At 47.1% G+C, this 16,958-nt stretch overlaps 1 protein-coding gene across 1 annotated transcript; it reads right to left on the reverse strand.

The window, feature by feature from the left end:
* Positions 1–6,929: 6,929 nt before the first annotated feature.
* On the reverse strand, positions 6,930–12,273 carry LOC123131656 (peptide-N4-(N-acetyl-beta-glucosaminyl)asparagine amidase A-like). The gene is made up of 2 exons (XM_044551327.1): positions 10,104–12,273; positions 6,930–7,059 (listed from the first exon to the last, which is right to left on the reverse strand). The coding sequence occupies exon 1, from the start codon at positions 12,176–12,178 to the stop codon at positions 10,298–10,300; it is 1,881 nt and encodes a 626-aa protein (XP_044407262.1). The 5' UTR covers positions 12,179–12,273; the 3' UTR covers positions 6,930–7,059; positions 10,104–10,297.
* Between the last annotated feature and the right edge of the window lie 4,685 nt (positions 12,274–16,958).

Here is a 16,958-nt window from a genome sequence, read left to right on the forward strand (position 1 = left end):
CCCTATGACCTTGCTATTGCCATGCTTATCTTCACAAACATGCCTTCTTACTGTTGGTTGCCTTTCCATGCCATGTAATGCTCTATAGTGAGTTGCACAAGCTCATCTACATGCCTTCATAATTCTGTTTCTGCCATGTATGAATCTGTAATATAACTTGTCATGTTTACGTGGGTGCCATCATATTTTCTGATCCCTTTTGGCTTATGGTCACTAAGGGACTTTTGATCTATGCATTTAGTAGTATCATTCCATGCCTTTGTTTGCCATGATAAGTTCCAGTAACATGTTGTTTGATAGCTCTAAACATTGCATCATGATGTTATTGTCTGCAAAGTCTGAAATTGTTATTACTTGCAATCTTACCATGTGTGTTTGAGCATGTCCTAAGGATTTCTGAAGATAGCTCAGTGTTCATGTTTTGTTGTGCTTTACCTGTACATCATGCCCATGTCTTTTGTTTTCATGTTGGGATGTTGTAGCATGTTGTTTTGGTGCTTGCAATATGCCTAGTTGCTGTTTTGGACAGATTGTCCTTTAAACTTGTATATTGTGCATGTGTTGAACCGTTGCTCCGTTTTGAGTGTGCTCTATATGAAACTGGCTTAGAATTGCATGTAGTTTCATATTATCATGTTGCATCCTTGTTTTGAGGTGTTTGCTTGATGTTTGGGTGCATTTTGCATCAATGCCATGTTTAACTTGTTTTGCTCATATCTTCTAGGCCGTAGCTCCAAACTAAATGAACTCTATATGTAACTTGACTAGAATCTCGTGTAGATCATTCTTGTGCATCTTAACTTGCTGTTTAACAACTTGAACATAAGGTTTATTCAGATATGGACCAATTTTGAAATATGCATATGAGGACTTACCGGAATTGTTATATGTTGTTCCCGGACTCATTTTAAATTTGCCTTGATGTGTTGCTCTTCTTTGCATCATCTCTTGCCATGAGTAGCTTCATGTAGATTTGTCGTGCATCATTCTTGTTGTGCATCATGCCTTGTTCATGTGTGGTGTGTTTACCTATGTTGTGTGCTTCTTTTTAATAGTTCCTGTTTCCGTTGCGATCGTGAGGATTCGTTCGTATACGCTTGGTTCGGCTTCATCCATTCGTCTTCTTCATGGACTCGTTCTTCTTCCTTGCGGGATTTCAGGCAAGATGACCGCTACCCTGGATCTCACTACTATCATTGCTATGCTAGTTGCTTCGTTCTATCGCTTTGTTGTGCTACCTATTACCTGTTTATCAAGCCATCCCAAATTGCCATGAACCTCTAACCTTTGACACCTTTCCTATGCAAACCATTGTTTGGCTATGTTACCGCTTTTGCTCAGCCCCTCTTACAGCGTTGCTAGTTGCAGGTGAAGTTGAAGATTGCTCCATGGCGGACAGGATTTTGTTGGGATATCACAATATCTCTTATATTATTAATGCATCTATATATTTGGTAAAGGGTGGAAGACTCGGCCTTTTGCCTAGTGTTTTGTCCCACTCTTGCCGCCGTAGTTTCCGTCATACCGGTGTTATGTTCCTGGATTTTGCGTTCCTTACGCGGTCGGGTGATTTATGGGACCCCCTTGACAGTTCGCTTTGAATAAAACTCCTCCAGCAAGGCCCAACCTTGGTTTTACCATTTGCCTCACCACCACCTATCCCTTTCCCTTGGGTCGGCCAACCCGAGGGTCATCTTTATTTTAGCCCCCCCCCCCGGGCCAGTGCTTGTCTAAGTGTTGGTCCAAACCGGGCAGACTGCGGGGCCACCTCGGGGCAACTCGAGGTCTGGTTTTACTCGTAGGCTGACCCATCCGGTGTTGCCCTAAGAACGAGATATGTGTAGCTCCTATCGGGATTGTCGGCGCATCGGGCGGCTTTGCTGGTCTTACTTTACCATTGTCGAAATGTCTTGTAAACCGGGATTCCGAGTTTGATCGGGTCTTCCTGGGAGAAGGTCTATTCCTTCGTTGATCGCGAGAGCTTGTCATGGGCTAAGTTGGGACACCCCTGCAGGGTATAATCTTTCGAAAGCCGTGCCTGCGGTTATAGGCAGATGGGAATTTGTGAATGTCCGGTTGTAGATAACTTGACACCAGACCCGTATTAAAACGCATCAACCGTGTGTGTAGCCATGATGGTCTCTTTTCGGCGGAGTCCGGGAAGTGAACATGGTTTCTGTGTTCTGCTTGACGTAAGTAGGAGTTCAGGATCACTTCTTGATCATTGCTAGTTTCACGACCATTCCTTTTGCTCTCTTCTCGCTCTTATTTGCGTATGTTAGCCACCATATATGCTTAGTCGCTGCTGCAACCTCACCATTTTACCCCTTCCTTTCCTATTAAGCTTTGCTAGTCTTGATACCCATGGTAATGGGATTGCTGAGTCCTTGTGGCTCACAGATTACTACAACAACAGTTGCAGGTACAGGTTGTGCGATGATCATGACGCGAGAGCGATGCTTGCTTGCATTGAGTTCTTCTTCTGCTTCTTCTTCGATCAGGGGATAGGTTCCAGGTCGGCAGCCTAGGCTAGCAGGGTGGATGTCGTTTGATTTTCTGTTTGTGTTTCATCCGTAGTCGGATGATGCTCTGATGTATTGTGATGTTGTATTTGTGTGGCATTGTATGCCTCTTGTTTGTATCCCCATCTATTAAGTAATGTTGATGTAATGATATCCACCTTGCAAAAGCGTTTCAATATGTGGGTCTATCCTTGGTGGGACCTTCGAGTTTCTTTTGGATAGGATCGCATATTGGGCGTGACAGACATACTTGTCGTTTTGAATAAACATGTGCACACTTGTAGTCCATCACCGTATTCATCTCATTCTCAATGCTCATGTTGCATGGGATCACACAACAAATCATGATATTTGTGAAGGCATCATTGTCCCCAAAACGGCCAGGACCCTAGACAATTGCAAATCGAGCTTGCAGCATTCCAAATGCACTCTCAATGTCCTTCTTTGCTGCTTATTTTGATACTTTGCAATTTGTTTATTCTTGAGGATTAGAATTTGTCTTTCGCAAATGCTTGACCCAGATGGATAGATGACATCGGCTAGATAGTAGCCTTGGCCATACTCATGGACGTACACCTTGAAGTTGCATCCCGGAACATCATCACCTGGTAGCCTAATGAAAAGATGAAATATTTGCGAGAAATTGATGTCATTACGAGAGATGGACAGGACAAGGTAACAATTCCAAATCCTCACATCCTTTAAAGCAATCGCTTCCAAAATATAGTTGAATCATGGGAATACCTAGTGAATTGGATGTTCCATGCTGCATGGCAATTATTGCACCTATAATGCATACAGTCAACACTCTCAAGTATCCTCGGACAACCTCTTGCATCAAAAGCCTCAATGTGTCCTCGATGTTGGATGTCCACAGATGTTGAGCTCCATAAATCTCGATCACAACATCGGCAAATCCTTCATGCGTTCTAAGATTGTATCTTTTGCCATTCGAATATTCTTGGCTGTCATTATATTTGCGTGAATGTCATATGTGATCATCCAAAGTGTCGCGGTTACCTTATGAAAACAATGAAAACCTAATAGATCGATGATATTCATATGTTGCATGAAGAATGGTTCATTGGCTTGCATGTTATTAGCAATGCAACGAAATAGTTGTTGTGACAAGATGAAGCGTCACCCCAATAAGTGGTCCTAGCTAAGAAGATTCTGCAGGGTTTACTGTATTTTGACGATACGTCGAACGACAAGCTTGCGATCCTGCACACTTCTTCTTTGTCCTGCTTCTCATTATTCATTGAACAACTATCAATGAAATCGTGTACTATTCATCATCCAAGAAATCATTATCATAGTCGTCCGAAGATAGTGATGAATCATCAAAAAACTTTTCTACCAATGATGACATCTACACAAATTATAAATCCTATGTCATAGTCATATACATGAATCTATGAGGAGCTGGGCTAGTAAACATGAACAAACTTTGGTAAACATTGGGGCAAGTTGTCGAACACGTTAAGATCGGACGGGTGAGATGTGCATGGCCGGCGCGTGAGATGGAGTTGGCGACGGCGGACAATCGACAGGTGATGTTGACCTCTTCTGCAAGCCAGAGAAGGGAGGAATGACGGTAGAGAAATTCCTGCATCGAGTTCATGCAACCCTCATTGACAGATCCAGGCTAGGAGCAAACCCTTGACGACACGGTTAAAGGTGATTAGCATATCACCTTGTGGCACGATGCTTCCTTTCTCGTCCTATACACGCTTTCATGTTTTTTCTTTTGATTGTTTTTACAGTTCTCCATCAGTCAACAAAATTTGCAAGTACAGGAAGTAACCGAACACGGATTGATTATTGGACTTGGCCACATTTAGCTTTTTGTCAAACTGGATCCCTCCAAGGAGGGCTAGCACATTTTGTTAACAACCCCAGACAGTATACAGATAACAGCCTCCCCTTAGGGAGGTTGACGGCTTCATAAGCCTTTTTAGAGTTACATCTTGATTTTTTGTTGCAGGGATAAACACAACTGGTAACCGCTCTATTTTTTATGCCCATTTAGCAAGAGAGTGGGCAATTAGATTAAGAGTTCTAGGATATGGATAACTTTAAAGCCCGACAAGGCTGAAGAAGTAAGAAAGAAATCTGTTGAGTGGGTCTGATGCTCCAATGCCCGGGATCAGAAAGAATGTTCTTGGCTTCATCTGCAATCACCAGTGTTTTGCAATATGTAAGGAGGTTGAGATCTCTTCATCCAAGTTCTTTATCTACTAACGAAACAAGGCGTGGAGCTTCATCCTACAAAATAGATTTTGTGTCTGAAGAAATTGCCTGGATAAGGATAGAATGATCAGAGATAGGGTTTATTAAGAACACTCCAATTGTTGCTATATTCCTGGACTAAATGTTGCAACAACAAAAACGTTAGAACCTGCAATATGAAATTGATTAGAGGGATGATCATCGGATGATCATATTTATTAGACGAGGGTAAAGTATGCTCATTGAATACTTTGTTTGTCTAGAGAAACATCAACTCCTACATTAAGCAAAGGGAAACGTTTGGAGCCGGCTCCAACGCCACGCTGGCTCACGCACGAAACATCCGTTTCGCACGAGACCTGTGTAGATGGCAGGGCCCACGCGTGAAACTGCTCTTCTCCTTTCCTCTTTCTTCAACCTCCAGCCGTGGATCCATGAGCCCCTCATCGCCCTACCTGCTACAGCCCAATCTCGCCGGCGAGGCCGCCGCCTACCCCCACATCAATCCCTACCCCGCTGCTGCATCCCAATCTCACCGGTGAGGTCGTCGACCGCACGGCCGGCGATTTCTCCACGCAGACGACCACCTCTTATCCGCAACTTATGCTATTCTCACAGCACACCATCTGCAGCTCCGATGGACAAGCTGCAAAACTGCGACGGAGAGGCACACCCAACGCACGAGAAGCTGCGACAACGGGGGTGCACCTGACATGGGATGGGATGGGAGGGGACATCACCGGAGCTGTGAGCTATAACCGGCATCATAAATTGCTACAACCGGCTTCTCGTCCGGCTACAACCGGCGTTGAGTTTTGCTACATGCGACCATGAAGATGCATCCCGTAGAAGAAAAAAGCTACAACCGGCAAACGAAAAAGCTACAACTCGTTGACTATTTTGCTGCAAGCGGCAAAGGTGAAGTTGTGGACGACGACGGTAAGCATCGGGGCTGCGAGGAAGGGCGGCGAGGCATGGAAGTTGCAACGTCATGTGCGAGAGCTGCAACCGCCCGCGAAAAAGCTACAACCAACAGCAAATTTTGTTGCATCAGCGACGGTGTATTTTTTGGCCGGCGAGGCAGACGACTACTATCGACAACCAGGAAGATGCATCCCGTGGAAGAAAATGTTACAATCGGCAGCAGAGAAGCTTCAACCGGCAAAGGAGTAAGCTTCAACCATGGAGAAGCTTCAAATGGGCATGGAAGAAAAATTTTAAACCGTGGAAAAAGTTTCAACCGGCAAGGAAAAAGCTTCAATCGTCAAGGAAAAAAGCTTCTACGGGGTGCCGGCATGGTGATGATGGTGTGAGCGGCAACACCGGGAGCTACGGCCGACGGCATGGCAGTGCTACGATGGTGGCGGCAAATTGCTACAGAACGACGGCAGGGTGTTGCGTCGAAGTCCTGCTGGAACTGGTGAGCATCGGTGCTGCAAGGATGACAACCGGCGGCGGGGACGGTGACCAGCGGCGAGCTGGTGATGCTTCAAGGGGACGCCGACCGGCGGCGAGGGCGGCGACCAGCGGCAGGGGCAATGACTAGCAGCGACCGGCGGCGGGGGCTTGAAGGTCCGGCCTCGAGCGTCCCCAATGTCCAGCGGTGCTTTTCTGGATTGGATGCCGTTTTGTTTGAGAAAAAAAAGATGCAAAGGGCCTGATCTAATTGTGCGTAATAATAGAATCTGACGTGTCAAATGTGACGGGCCGAAAAACTGGGCCGGCGCCCCGGCGCAGAGCGCTGCCTTTAAGCAAAGCCTTTGTAGCATGGAGAAAATGAAGGGCGTGTCGAAGCAGCCTCCAAGCAAATGTTTTCACACTCAGAGCAATGGCTTTTTGGCGCCAAACCTGATCCAGAATAGGTATTTCATGCAAAGTACTCCCTCCGTTCCTAAATATAAGTCTTTGTAGATATTTCACTATGGACCACATACGGATATATGTAGATACATTTTAGAGCATAGATTCATCCATTTTACTCCGTATGTAGTTCATAATAAAATTTCTACGAAGACTTATATTTAGGAACGGATGGAGTAATAGACCAGCCCCCTCTTTGTGATATCCCCTCCCTGTGATGCAGCAGCATTTGCTTGCATAAAGAAGGTTCTGTAGACAGGTCACATTTAGCTGAGAGTACCACACTCACCAACTTACTGACCAACAAGACATACATATCGCAACCCCCAGCTTTATTAATAACAAGCATCATAATAGCGTCTCCACGTTTTATATATTTTAAAGAAAATATACAAAGAGGTACTCACACAAATCGCTACACACAGCAAAAGATCGAGATCCCTAAATTGCGGCCGCTTATACCTCTACTACTTCTGAATCTCGCATAAGATTGACCATTAATGACAACAGAGAAAACAGGAGTAGCTATGCATGCATGGATGAGATGAATGAAATGACTATGCAACCCTTTTCGCGTTAAAGCCGATATAATGAAATTCCACTCAAGACGATCAAAAGCTTTTGCCAGATCAATTTTAAGCATAAAGGCAGGAGTGTTCCAAGAATTAAGAGTAAAGGAATGAGTGATTTCTTGGGCAATAATGATATTATTACTAATTCTCCTACCTTCAATAAAAGCTTGTTGAGAAGGATGAATAAAATTAGGGAGGTGTGGTTTAAGTCTATTGGCCAAGGATTTAGCAATAATTTTATAAACAACATTGCAGAGACTGATAGGTCTAAAATCAGCAGGAGTAGTACAAACAAGTTTTTTAGGAATTAGAACAATGTTTGTGTTATTTATATGATTAGGCATTACCCCTGTTTCATAAAATCTTCTTACCAGATTGGTGATATCCTCTCCTATCCAATCCCAAGCCGCCAGGTAGAACGCCACATTGAATCCATCTGGTCCTGGGGATGCATTGACCTTCATTTCCTTCAAAATGCTCCAAACCTCCTGTTTATCTGGGATAGTGTTGGTACAAGGATGCCCTCTTTCACCTTATTTGTTTGTCCTTGCCATAAATGAGCTCTCAATATCCTTGCAAGAAGCCATGACAGCCAACCACTTGTCAGGTATATCTCTTGGACCTTATTGCCCCCCAATCCATTCTCTCATGTTTGCTGATGATCTCCTTGTTTGTGGTCTGGCCACGATAGAGGAAGCTAATACTATAAATGAGATTATACGTTCTTTTTGTATTATCTCTGGTCAAACCCCCAACTGGACCAAATCAGGTATTCTGTTTAGTAAAGGTGTGGATCCTAGTATACAACTTGCAATCAGAAATATCTTTCCAGTTCCCATCATTGATAATCATTTCACTCATTTAGGTCACCCTCTCATTCTCCCAGCTAAAGATAGGTCCTCAGCTTATAATTTTGTTATTGACAAATTCAAATCCAAGCTCCCAACCTATAAAGCCAATAAACTTTCACATGCTGGTAGACTCACTCTTATTAATTCAGTTTTTGCTTCTATTCCCATTTATTATATGTCAAATATTCTCTTCCCCAAAAAATTCTTGGCCAAACTTACTGCTATCATTAGGAACTTCTGGTGGACAGGAGTTAGGGAAGAAGCTAATGCCAAATCTCTTTGTCTTAGAGCTTGGAAGGACATTTGTGCTCCAAAAAATGAAGGGGGACTAGGAATCAAGAATATTCAAGCTACCAACAGGTGTCTCATTCTTGCAGCTGCTTGGAGAATTGTTGAAAAGCCTGACAGCCATCTATCAAAAATCTTAAAATCTAAATACTTTCCTGACTCCTCTCTTTGGAGAGCCAATTATAATGTTCCCAAATCTGCCTTTTGGGCCTCCATTCTTAAAGTTAGGCCAATTCTTATTAGAAATTCTTTTTTCCAAATCAGGGCTGGCAATATCTCTCTTTGGAGCTCTCCGTGGTTTAACACTTGGGAAAGTATTTATGATCATCTCATAATTCAAGATAATGATTTTATCTATCCGGCTCTTATTAGAGATCTTTGGATTCCAGGGCAGAAAAAATGGAATGCTAATCTCATAGATCTTTTATTTGATTCTGATACAGCTAATTCCATCAAGCAGGTGCCAATCATACAGGAAGAAGGTGAAGATATTTTATGTTGGAAACACACACCAACAGGGAAATTCACTACAAAAAGTGCATATAAAACTTGTTTCCAGGTCTTGCAAGAGGAAGGAGAGCCACAACCTAGAACTCTAAACAATAATTTAAAAGAACTCTTAAAGCAGGTATGGAAGGACAGAAATATGGCTCCTAGAATCCAAACATTTGCATGGAGACTGGTAAGAAAAGCTTTACCTACAGGGAAGAGAGCAGGTAAGTATTCTAAGCACATTAGTAAGTTCTGCTCAAGATGTGGCTTAGAAGAGGATGAGATGCACATATTTTTCAACTGTGTTTATGCTAGAGCTGCATGGTTTGCAAACCCCTGGTACATTAGAACTGATTTGTTGTGTCAGAATTTAGATTCTTTAGTTACTACCATCTTAAACTTAGCTAATTCAAATCATCCAAATGCAACCTTAAGTAATATTTTCACTTTTTTGTGGTGCCTTTGGAAGTTCAGGAATGACAAAGTTTTTCAAAGAAAAGATGCATCTCCAATACAGGTCTTCCATGCGGCTCAAGCAATCATAAACAGTTTGTCTTTGGAACAAAATATAAATATGCAGGAAACAGCTACTTCTGAAACAGGAAAGGATTGCAAGCATAAGGAAGACAAATATGTTCAAGGGAATACAGTTAATCTGACTGAAATTTCAACCTCAACGAAAATATTCACGGATGCAGCTTGGAATAAACAGGAACAATCAAGTGTGAACGGAACAGGGAAAACAGGTATAGGGATATCCATAGAAGGACAAGAAAGACGAACAAAATGGCAGATCAAGATTTCCGCAACAGCAATGCAAGCTCAATCAGCGATACATGCCGAAGCCTTGGCGATCAAGTTAGCAGCCATCATCATAAACATGACAGGAATACATGAGGCTGCCATTCTAACGGATAATTTAACTTTAGCAAAAGCAGCAGCGGCAAGGGAACCAACCAAGCAGCCTGGACACTGGATGATTAGAAGTATATTAGCAGATTTCTGTGCCCTCACAAGCTCAAGCCATGTCCAGGTATTCCATGTAAGAAGGAACCAAAACTCGGTAGCTCATGATGCAGCAAAGCTAGCTTATTCGCAGGAATTTAATCCAAATCAACACTGTGTAACTACTTGTACTATTGCTGAACATCAACGCTGGCATCATTCCCTGAAGCAGGTTATTCAAGATGTATCACAAAAGGGTTATGCCATTAATCATGTAAGCTGTTGTTATAATGAATGATTTGGCGCGCTATGCGCCTTTCAGTTGTTCAAAAAAAAAAAAAATTGCGGCCGCTAAGCGTTGACACGAACGTGTACTACATCATCACTTCACGTAAAGTACAGTATACAAGAACAACAAGAATGCACCGGACATAATGTGGTGCACTGGATTAATCCAACTACCAAAAACAATTTGAACCTGCTCGAAACTTCCGACGGATCTGGGATTCCAAAAAAAAAAAACGCATCATCATGCTTACATTGCAGCAATGTCGACCCAGCGCTCGGCCGCCGACGCCGTCCCGTCGCAGCTCCTTCCGGGGAGGCAAGCCTTCGCCTTCGCCGCGTCCTGCACGCGGTAGCTCTCGCTCACGTTGTCGCCCAGCACCAGCCCGTCCACCGCGTTGATCATCCGCTGGTAGCGCCACCGGTCGTCGCTGTAACGGTACATCTGGCTCGTCGCCGCCGACCCGTTGATCACGTCGTGGTCCTTGACGACCATCCAGCCCTCCGCGGTCTGCTCGTCCACGAGCTTCGCCTCGTTCTCGAACCCGTCGGACTTCACCTCCGTCTCGAGCTTGAGTGCGTGGGACAGGCTCCCCTTGACGACGGACATGCCGTCCTCGCCGTCCTCGGTGTCCATGTAGAACGACAGAGGGTACTCGGACTCGGTCTTGAGCTTGCCGATCACCTTCCTCGCCTCCGACCGAACCAGCACCTCCGTCTCCTGCTCCGCCTTCATCTGGATGGTCTTGTTCCTGCCGTCGCTGGTGAACTCGACCAGGCTGCGTGCCTCCAGCTCCGTCTCAACCTCGGTCGTGAAGTTGCCAAGCGACGACTTGACCCAGCCGCTGAAGAAGGACTTCCTCTTGGCATGGATGCTGAAGCTGCCGTTCAGCAGCTGCGTCGTGTACCGGCGGGAGATGGACAGGCGCGGCGTCCGGTACCGGCCGAGCGACGCTTGCACGGCCGATGCGCTGGGGTCCAGCCAGAGGTGCAGGTTGGCGTCCACGAGCCACTCGGCGATGCCGTCCACCACGCTGATGCCGAACTCGTGGGCCTTGCCGTCGACGAGGAGGCCGAGGAACGGGGTGAGCTCGATGTCGTAGGTGGGCAGGTCGAACGCGCCGAGCGCGGACACGGGCTGCCAGTAGAGCGGGTTAATGCCTCCCGTGTAAATGACGGGGAACGGCACGAACGAGCCGGCGAAGTGGTGGTCCACGCTGACGACGACCTCGCGGTACGCGGCGTTGCCCCTCTGCGTGGTGAGGTTGTTCTCCTGGATGTAGAGGTCCGGCGGGTTGGAGTACCAGAACTCGTCGTTGGAGTGAGGGGACACGAACACCTCCAGGACCGCACGGTAGGTGCTCGACGGAATGGTCACGAGCTTGGACCGCGAGTCGGACGAGTTCTGGATGCGGAACCAGTAGCCGTTGTCGCGGGTGGCCTCCGAGATCGGCAGGATCAGGTCGGCCGGCTGGAAGTACGACTCCGGCAGCGTCGGCGTCGCGGGGCTGGGGTCGGCGACACCGACATCGGGGGATGGGGAATTTACCCCGGAGAGGTAAGCCGGAGTCCCGTGAAACTCGAGGGAGATAGTGACGTTGTAGACGCCGGTGTACTGGTCGTTGACGAGGTTCTCGAGCATGACCGAGAGGACGCCGTCGGGCGGGGAGCGGAGGAGGGCGGAGTAGCGGGTGACCTCCTTGCGCACGGTCCAGCTGACGCCCTCCGGGGTGGGCTCGGCGGTGGTGGTGCGGAGGAGCTCGGAACCGTCGAGCCAGACGGCGGCGACGCGGTCGTACTGGTCGCCGGCGCAGGCGGCGGAGAAGGAGAGCACGACCTGGGACCAGGGCGCGGGGCACCCGGGCGGGGGCGCGTAGGCGGCCTTGGCCGGGGGCGCGCCGTAGGTGTTGGCGAAGGAGTAGGAGAGCACCGGCACGGTGCAGGTCGGCGCGGCGGGGGGCGGGCCCGGGAGCGGGTAGGTGGGGTCGACGTACTCCTGGGCCGCCGCATTGCCGTTGGCGCCCGTGGCCAGCGGCGCGTAGCGGACGGCGTAGCGGTCGGGGGACTCGGCAAGAGCCGGGCCGAGGAGGTGGAGGAGCGGGAGGAGGAGGAGGAAAGCCAGCGGCGGCATCTTGCGCTGCGACGGGGGAAAGGTCGCTGGCTCGCTGATGAGTGCTGACTGCTGAGGGCCGGGCCGGCTTAACTCGTGTTGAGTAGTGTTTTCTGGATCTCTTTTGGATTAATTTTTTCGCAATGCTGTCGTACTTCAGATTGGTCATCGGTGGTGCTCGTGAGTCGTGAGATCGTGCAGGGTAGTGAATAAAATTGAGCATTTGATCACTGACCAGGCGATCAACTGACACGTATTAATGGTATGGACGTGAATTTGTTCTTGGTCCCAAAGTTGGATCATGTGTTTCACAAGGTTTTTTCTTTGGCAAACTAAAGCCCTCAAAAAAGGATATACTATTTTATTAACTCAGCATCCCAACACAGTGTATAGACAGGATCTCTCCCACAGGAAAGTCAATGGCCCTGTTTGGATACTCTAACTCAGTTAGAAGTTAGAGTTAGATTCTAACCTTGAACCAACCCTAAACTAACTCTAACCAAAGAGCTGTTTGGATGATAGGGTTAGATTGATAATAAATATTATTTTCCAATCATTTGACTACTTTAGACCATGTTTGGATGGGAGGGGTAACTTTTTTTACTAATTTTTTAGTGGGCCCAAGAGAACTAACCCAAATAAGCTCCTCTAGTGTGGGCTAGTTTTTTGGGGTGGGTTAGATCCAACTAACCCAAACTAACCCACCATGTTTGGATACTTTTGGGTTATTTGAGCCTCAACTAACCAAAACTAACTCTAACCTAGGTATCCAAACAGGGCCAATGGCTTCATAAGGCCTTGTACAATCCAAGATGCTTAGGGGAGGTGCTTAAAAAAATAAACCAGACATTTGTTAAGCACCGGTACTTGTTTGTACAGGATAGACGCTTAATTAGGTGTCTGTCCTATAGAAATAGTCATTGATGCTTTAGAAAATTTCAGTTTATTTTTCTAAGCAACTAGCATTGTACAAGGCCAAAACCAACTTGGCATCGAGAAGCTTTGCTGAAGATATAAGAGCAGCTAGTAGAAGATCTACAATTGCTATGGCGGCAGTGGCAAGAAAACCGATAGAGAAGCCAGGACATTGGAGTACCAAACCAAGTTTAGAGAGCTTTATACTGAACACTCAAGGGGTTGATAGTAGGGTGTTAAAAATCAAAAGAGAAATCAAAAGAAATGCCCATGGTGAAGCTCAAGCTGCTATCCATTCAACTCCTGAAAGCATTTACATTTACACTTGTTGTAGTGCAGCTCACTTTTCAGCCTCTTGTCCAACAAAGACTGCTCTATGTAATTTAGTTAAGGACGATGTTAGTGTTTTAGCTGTGACATGTCTTATATAAATAAAATCCTGGGTTTACAAAAAAGTAGAAGATCTACACGAGAACACCCTTTTAGCAAGAGAATGGGCTAAAAGATTTTGGACCCTAGGAATGTGAGTAAACCTAAAAGAGCTGAGGCAAACAACACAGTTGAAGAAATCAGCAAAATCTTTTCAAGTTTGAGTAATCATGCAATATCTTCAACAGAGAAACAATGCGAACGCATTGTCATTGCCGGCCCATACAACCCATTAAGTTAGACATAGGTTTTTCACCTGGAGCTCGAGACCAAGCGCTACTGATATTGGGAGCAAGAACATAAACATTTTTTCTAGAGATTTCAAACAACTATTCATGAGAACCAACAAATGATCGGCTGGCTACATGGATGAACATAACTCTAGTCCAACAAAGATCAAAAGGAAGATTAAATGCTTTGTGTATATCGTATAAGTGGATTTCATGGCCACATTCTCCTCGATAGCAAGAACATGTATAACTTTGCCAATCCTAGAACTTCACAACTTCGTTATTCGATATGCAACGTGTGGGTGTGTGAGCGTGTCTATGTTATTTTCTTTTGAAAGGAAGATAATCGTTGTCCTCTTCATCGGTTGATGCATACAGTCATATATATTTTATATCAAAACAAAGACAAGCAATACTCTGTATTTCAAGAATAGTAAATCACTTCATTCTATGTATCATACGGTGCGCATCACCAGTGATTACAGTGACTATGAAGCATGGAAGGACAGTTGGAATTATAAACCTTTTTTTGCAGGGAAAATATTGACTTTTGTTCTACGGTAATAGGTTTACAATCTGCTAACACAAGTTCATAAAAAAAGGAAGGAGCTCGTTGCAATCAACAGGCGGTGTAGCACCTTTCGAGCATAATTACATAATTAGCTAGAAAATGTGAAACCATATTTTGCGATCTTATTACCATCATCATCAGAATAAACTCCCGATGTTCCATCAAATTGATTTCTTTCATTAAGAGCTACAACCAAGAATACCTAATCCATGCCCCCATACGCCTGCGGATAGCGTCAGGCAGGTCCGCATTCGTCCCTCTCCACATCATAATTCTCAAATCTTGATACCCAAATCCATGCAAATCCATGCACGGCGATCATACAACACAAATTCAACGATACAAAGCTAGTGCATGCCAAAATAAAAATCAGTTTTCGCGGGCATTGAATAATATAAAAATATATTTCATTGTAGTAGGGCTATCAACGTATATGAGTGAGACGAACTTGACACTCGATGAACAATCATCGGTTGATGAAATGCAAGCTAGTTTCAAGCTGCCTTATTCACACACCGAGAATTGATGGACCTAATGCAACAAAAGAGAAGCTTACGGGCGTTTGTCGAAGCGGCTATTTAAGCGATCGGCGCGTGCCTCGCCCGACGAGGTGGGACTAAACCGGTAGTAATTTTGTACGATTTGGGTGGGTCCGGCTTGAGAAATCCTATGTGGCACACGTGATTGATTAGGGGTTTAGTCCCACCTCGCCGCCCGAGGAGCGACATGATAGGCTTAAATAGCCGACTCCTCCCATAGCGTAAGCTTCGGTCATCTACATAACCTTTTTCTGAAGGTTGTGGACGGTCACTATGAATCTTCACTCTTTATAACAAAGAAGTCATTTTTGACATGTTCGTCCAAACCTGAAAAGGTACATCGATGACCATAACTTTTTTTAAGTCAGGTGGCGTCGCCCGATGACGCTGACCTTCGGTGGCAAGGAGAGGGGGGACAAATATGGGTGAATTTCCACTGGTCCTCCCGGTCTGACTGACGTGGCGGGTGTGTGTGGACGCGTCCAGGAGTCCCCATATCCGGCTTTGGGCTGGATATGGGGAGTGCCAGTCATTCCTGACTTTTGGAACGGCTATGAGGCGTCCAGTTGGGCGGGGTTTTTGCGTTCGGACACCGACCGAACAGCCCGTCCGTGGTGTTGAGTATTTGATTAGTAGGAAATATAGGATAGACTGGGATTTGTTTCTGTCTTGTCTTATACATCAAGTTGGTCATTGTATTTCTATATATATGCCCACGGGCTCAAGCAATAAACATCGATTCCACCAATCCCTCTCTATTTCTTTAACATGGTATCAGCTTAACCGATCCAAACCCTAGCCGCCGCCCACTGCTTCCACCCTGCACCCTGCCCTCGGGACGGTCGGCCTCCATGACCGCCACCAGATGCCGCGCCGCTCGTACCTAGGGTTCGTCCACCGGCCGTGTTGGTCGGCTTCCCTAGAGATTCTTTTCCTGATCTCATGATCCAGGTTTTCTCTCTCTTACCGATCGTTTTGATCGGTGTTTCTTTTTGGTTTTTCGATCTAAGATTGGTTTGCGTCGCCCGCCGCTGCCGTCGACACCCGTGCGCCTCTACTCCGACACTGACGCGACCACTCGGCCTCCTCCCCGGCCCGGCGGCCTCGTGCGATGCGGCGTTCCCCCCTCCCCCTGACTATTATATGCACATCTGCCCGCCCATCACTCTACGCCGACTGTCGTTGCCCTCATCTGATCAAGATCCTGCATCACCTCACCTCCACCCCACTTGGATGCATCTGTCCGCCGGCCCTGGTGTCGCGCCACACATGATGTGTGGACCGGCTGTGTTGTGATGTGCAGCTTGCGCCCCTCTCGGGAGGGGGCTGCGTGCATGCCCAGCTGTTCGCGCGTCCCTCGCGTGTGGCCTTGGTGGCTCGGCCACCTCATCACCGACCGGCGACCCCGGTCTTGCGAGCAGCCAGATTGATCACCTGGTCGCAGCTCCACCCCATCCGTGCTACGTGAACGGCCTAGCTAGTCGCTTGCGCACGCCTCTACAGGCCATGTGAAGATCATCATCGAATTGAGTGCGTCCCTCCACCGATCGAGCAACAAGCTGCGGCCGCGTCACCCCGTCGGGGCGCAGCGGCGCCACCCGTGGTTTGCTGCACCGACTCATGTGTCACCGTTGCGTCGCCCCTTCGGGTCGTAGTGCCGCGACACGCGGTCCATGCTGCCGCCCCGAGGCCGTCCCTGCGGATGCACCGGCCCGCGCTGCGTCGCCCCTTCGGGTCATAGCGCCATGGTCCCCATCGCTACCCCGGCCTGCATGCTGCCGTTACGTCGCCCCTCGGGCCATAGCACCGCGGCCCACTCCGTCGTCCCCGCGCGTTGACTTCCCGTGGTATGCGTCGTATTGCCTCCCTTGGCGCAGGAACGCCATCATCCGCGCCGGTCTTCTTCACGCTGTCGGATTTCTCGCCTACTTCGAGCACCTCCGTCGCGCTCCTAACCTAGCCGCCACCACTATACCCGTAGTCGTCACTGCCGCCCGTCCACCCCCTTCATCTTCGTCCAGCACCAACTCGTCGCCAGCGTCGCCGTCATCTTCCCCGACCACTTCGTCTACTCCTACCACCGTTGGTGACTTCGGCCCCACGCGATTGGTGCCACA

The sequence above is a fragment of the Triticum aestivum genome, chromosome 1B (genome assembly GCF_018294505.1).
Source record: "Triticum aestivum cultivar Chinese Spring chromosome 1B, IWGSC CS RefSeq v2.1, whole genome shotgun sequence".
In the NCBI taxonomy this organism is placed as follows: Eukaryota; Viridiplantae; Streptophyta; class Magnoliopsida; order Poales; family Poaceae; genus Triticum; species Triticum aestivum.